Consider the following 5,169-nt stretch of genomic DNA (forward strand, 5'->3'; position numbering starts at 1 on the left):
CCACGAGTCAGCGCTTCCTCTGTTGTCGTTCCTTATGGTCGAAGGCCGACCTCTCCAACCTCTCATATTGGCTACGATGGCTTCTTCCAGCCGACTTATGTAGGTTTTCAACAATGCCTAGGCTCCCATGCGGCCATGCCACTTCGGAGGCTCTCTAGCTTCAGTGCAGTTTGCTTTCGCCTCCTTGTCCCAAGGGGTCTTGTCCCCGGTGACATTGAGGTTGGCTCGCTGAGCTGAATCGCGGTGGAGAAGGAGGAGGCCTTGTTTTCTTTTCCATGTTTTTGTACGAGTTACCTTGCGCAAAATGAATGGGTCTTGTTGTATTTTGATATTTATTTGAGGTCCTATTTGTAAAATGTACATAAGAAACTTTCCCATGTTCAAAATTTTTTTTGTCAAAAAACTACAGTACACCGCACCAGCCAACACATGGAAGGGGCCCACAAGTAGTACTTGTCGACTGGAGTCAACCACGCCGCCCATTGACCAGCCGCGCCGCCCGCATAGCTAAATCTGACCTCCCCCTCGCGCTGCTCGCCACACTCCTCCCCTCCCGATCCCGGCGTCCCCGCCTCTCCCCTCCCTGACGGCGCGCTCCGTTCCGCCACCCAATGCCGACGCCAGAAGTTGCCCCCGCAGGCATCCTCCTCCTCTTCCTCCCGCTCCTCGTCCTCTTGGCTTCTGCCGGCGCCGCCAATGCCGCGATAGAGTCGGAGACCTCGGCGCTCCTGGCCTGGAAGGCCAACCTCACCGACGCGGCCGCGCTGTCCAACTGGACCAAGGCCTCGTCGCCCTGCTCCTGGTATGGCGTGACCTGTGACGCCGCCGCCACCCGCGTCGAGTCGCTCAGTCTCCGGGGCCTCGGCATCGGCGGCACGCTCGACGCGTTCGACGCCGCGGCGCTCCCGGCGCTCGCCAAGCTCGACCTCAACGGGAACAACTTCGTCGGCCCCATCCCAGCCAGCCTCTCGCGCCTGCGATCCCTCGCCTCGCTCGACCTTGGCAGCAACGGGTTCGATGGCCCCATCCCGCCGCAGCTCGGCGACCTCTCCGGCCTCGTCGAGCTCCGCCTCTACAACAACAACCTTGCCGACGCCATCCCGCACCAGATCACCAGGCTCCCCAGGATCAAGCATTTCGACCTGGGCTCCAACTTCCTCAACATGACGGACTACAGCAGGTTCTCGCCCATGCCCACTGTCACCTTCATGTCGCTCTACCTCAACTACCTCGGCGGCAGCTTCCCGGATTTCGTCCTCCAGAGCGGCAACGTCACCTACCTCGACCTGTCGCAGAACCTCTTCTCCGGGCAGATACCGGCCTCGCTGCCGGAGAAGCTCCCCAACCTCATGCACCTCAACCTGTCCATCAACACCTTCTCCGGCCGGATACCGGCGTCACTGTCGAAGCTTGGGAAGCTCCAGGACCTGCGGATTGGCACCAACAATCTGACAGGGGGCATCCCCGATTTCCTTGGATCGATGTCCCAGCTCAGAGTTCTTGAAGTCGGCAGCAACCAGCTCGGCGGTCCGATCCCGTCGGTTCTTGGCCGGCTGCGGATGCTACAACGCCTTGACATTAAGAGCGCCGGATTGAATTCCACAATTCCACCGGAGCTGGGCAACCTTTCCAACCTCACTTTCATGGACGCGTCCGGGAACCAACTCACCGGTGTCCTGCCGGCGGCGTTTGCCGGGATGCGCAAGATGCAGGAGTTTGGCATATCGTCGAACAAACTCAGCGGTCATATTCCGCCGGCTTTGTTCACGAATTGGCCAGAGCTCATATCGTTCCAGGTGCAGAACAACTCGTTCAACGGGATGGTTCCACCGGAGCTCGGCAATCCGACCAAGCTGAAAATCTTGTATCTCTTCAGCAACAACCTTACCGGCTCTATCCCCGCTGAGCTCGGCGAGCTGGTGAACCTGATTGAATTGGATTTGTCGGTGAACCAGCTCACGGGACAGATCCCCAGCTCGTTCGGCAACCTCACGCAGCTCACGAGGCTGGCGCTCTTCTTCAACCAGCTCACCGGCTCGATCCCGCCAGAGATCGGCAACATGACGGCGTTGCAAGTCTTGGACGTCAACACCAACCAGCTGGAAGGCGAGCTGCCCACCTCCATCACAGTGCTCAGAAATCTCAATTACCTCGCTCTGTTTGACAACCACTTCAGCGGCACCCTGCCACCGGACCTCGGGAAGGGACTGAGCTTTACCGATGCGAGCTTCGCAAACAACAGTTTCTCTGGCGAACTGCCACAGAGCTTGTGTGATGGCCTCGCCCTGCAGAACTTCACGGCGAACCTCAACAACTTCAGCGGCACGCTGCCGCCGTGCCTCAAGAACTGCACGGACCTGTACCGGGTGCGGCTGGAAGGGAACCACTTCACGGGTGACATCTCGGAGGCGTTCGGTGTCCACCACAACTTGAACTACCTGGATATCTCCGGGAACAAGCTGACCGGCCGGCTATCGTCGGACTGGGGGGAATGCACCAATTTGACGAGCCTGGAGATGGATGGTAATCGCTTATCCGGCAGCATTCCAGCGGCATTTGGGAACATGACGAGCTTACAGAACCTCAACTTGGCTGCGAATAATTTCACAGGAGGTGTTCCATCTGAGCTGGGCCATCTCGGCCTCTTGTTCAGTCTCAATCTTAGCCATAACGCCATCTCGGGGTCAATTCCGGCAAGTTTGGGCAACAATTCCAAGCTACGGTCAGTCGATTTGTCCGGGAACTTGCTCATGGGGACGATACCTGTGGGCATTGGCAAGCTTGGTGATCTATTGTTTCTTGATATGAGCAAGAATATGTTGTCTGGAAAGATACCAGATGAGCTGGGCAATCTGGCTCAGTTGCAGATCCTTCTTGATCTGAGCAGTAACTCATTGTCGGGTGTCATCCCCTCGAATCTTGTGAAGCTGAGAACTTTGCAGAAACTGAACCTGTCGCACAACGATCTCAGTGGTTCAATACCACCAGGGTTTTCTGACATGAGAAGCCTTGAAACAGTTGATTTCTCTTACAATCGACTCACCGGTGAGATACCTTCTATCCAGAACACATCAGCTGATGCCTACATTGGGAATTCGGGGCTCTGTGGTAATGTGCAAGGCATAGCTTCTTGTGACCACAGTTCAAGCAGTGCATCTTCAGGGCATCACAAGAAAATAGTCATTGCATCAGTTGTATCAGTTGTGGGGGTTGTGTTACTTGCAGCCATTGCTGCTTGCCTCATACTGATATACAGAAGGAGGCCTCGTGAGCCAAAAGTGCTGGAGGCTAACAGCAATGATGCTTTTGAGTCCATGATTTGGGAAAAGGAGGGAAAGTTCACATTCTTTGACATCGTGAATGCCACAGACAACTTCAACGAAATCTTCTGCATTGGTAAAGGAGGGTTTGGGACCGTGTACAGAGCTGAGCTTGCAAGTGGGCAGGTTGTGGCTGTCAAGAGGTTCCATGTCGCCGAGACAGGCGACATATCGGACGTGAACAAAAAGAGTTTTGAGAATGAGATTAAGGCGCTGACAGAGGTTCGCCACCGGAATATCGTCAAACTCCATGGCTTCTGCACTAGTGGTGACTACATGTATCTGGTGTACGAGTACCTGGAAAGGGGCAGCTTGGCGAAGACATTGTACGGGGAGGACGGCAAAAAGAAGCTGGACTGGGACGTGAGGATGAAGGTAATCCAGGGGGTTGCTCATGCCCTGGCCTACTTGCATCATGACTGCAATCCACCCATCGTTCACCGAGATATCACTTTGAATAATATCCTGCTTGAATCGGACTTCGAGCCACGGTTGTGTGATTTTGGCACCGCAAAGTTACTTGGGTCTGCTTCTACAAACTGGACTTCCGTGGCAGGATCGTATGGCTACATGGCTCCAGGTACATTTCTTATGTATACAATACTATATGTTTTTTTGCAATGGGACATATAAATGGACTATCCACTAATTTTTTTCGATAAAGGACTATGTACTAATTACGTGATAGCAGTAAGCTTTCTCAAAAGAACTGGTGCTGCAGGATATAACAAGACATTATTGTAGATGCTTCTAGGCACTTCTGTTCTAAATACTTGAGAAATTTCCATCAAAGAATTAACTAGTAGTGTCAGCAACCTTGCTAATGTTTGTGTAATTTGGATGGAATGTCATTGCATATTTTCAAATTCCGCTAAATTCGGATACTACTTGGCAGTGTCATATTGGAGCAGCACACTAACGTATGTCAGTTCTGGTTTTCTTCTTGCAGAGTTTGCATACACAATGAGGGTAACTGAGAAGTGCGATGTTTATAGCTTTGGTGTTGTTGCACTGGAGGTCATAATGGGGAAGCACCCTGGTGACTTGCTAACCTCTCTGCCGGCCATCTCCTCATCTCAAGAAGATGATTTACTCCTCAAGGACATACTGGACCAGCGTTTGGATCCTCCAACAGAACAGCTTGCCGAAGAAGTTGTGTTCGTCGTGAGGATAGCACTTGCTTGCACCAGGGTAAATCCTGAATCCAGGCCTTCAATGCGATCTGTAGCGCAAGAGATATCAGCACATACCCAGGCCTACCTCTCCGAAGCATTTAGACTTATCACAATAAGCAAGCTAACAGACTACCTGAAGTGAGGTGACCTATGTGCAGAGATTTTGAACCTACACAGACACACCTGAAAATAGCACAGTTATTAATTCTGTAAACGCTGTTTTAGATCCTCAAGTATGTCAGTTTTACTGCCAAAGACCAATAGTAGGAGAACATATTGCGGTAACTACTGATAAAATAGACAATAGCCAAATTATCCTAAAGATTGTCAATTGTGGAACAATGTCTTTGCAGTAATGTTTGTAAACTTTGTTGTATTTTTTTCATTTGTACTATATTATGCTCTTATTCTTTGTATTATCTGTGAAGGGCTAAACAGTACATGCAACATGTAACTTAAGATATATATATACAATAAAAAGGCAACATGTTTCCGGTCTCTGGTAGTTGATCAGAAGATCTTGTCCCAGTGGATGATATATAGGCTTTGTGATAAATCATTTAGTTTCCTGAAAATATATTAGAATTGTTTAATGTGTTATTGCATCAAGAATTCCACTGCAATTAACCAGAGTGTTGCTGGAAAAGATAACAGGTGAGTGCAACCACTTAGGC

General features: G+C 51.2%; 1 protein-coding gene across 1 annotated transcript; it reads left to right on the top strand.

Annotated features, from left to right (window-relative positions):
• The first annotated feature begins 508 nt into the window (after positions 1–508).
• Positions 509–4,876, top strand: LOC127299926 (uncharacterized). Its single transcript, XM_051329984.2, has 2 exons — positions 509–3,900; positions 4,270–4,876. Exons 1-2 carry the CDS (start codon positions 612–614, stop codon positions 4,635–4,637), a joined length of 3,657 nt encoding a protein of 1,218 aa, XP_051185944.1. The 5' UTR covers positions 509–611; the 3' UTR covers positions 4,638–4,876.
• Positions 4,877–5,169: the final 293 nt, after the last annotated feature.

This window comes from Lolium perenne, chromosome 1, assembly GCF_019359855.2.
Source record: "Lolium perenne isolate Kyuss_39 chromosome 1, Kyuss_2.0, whole genome shotgun sequence".
Classification (NCBI taxonomy): domain Eukaryota; kingdom Viridiplantae; phylum Streptophyta; class Magnoliopsida; order Poales; family Poaceae; genus Lolium; species Lolium perenne.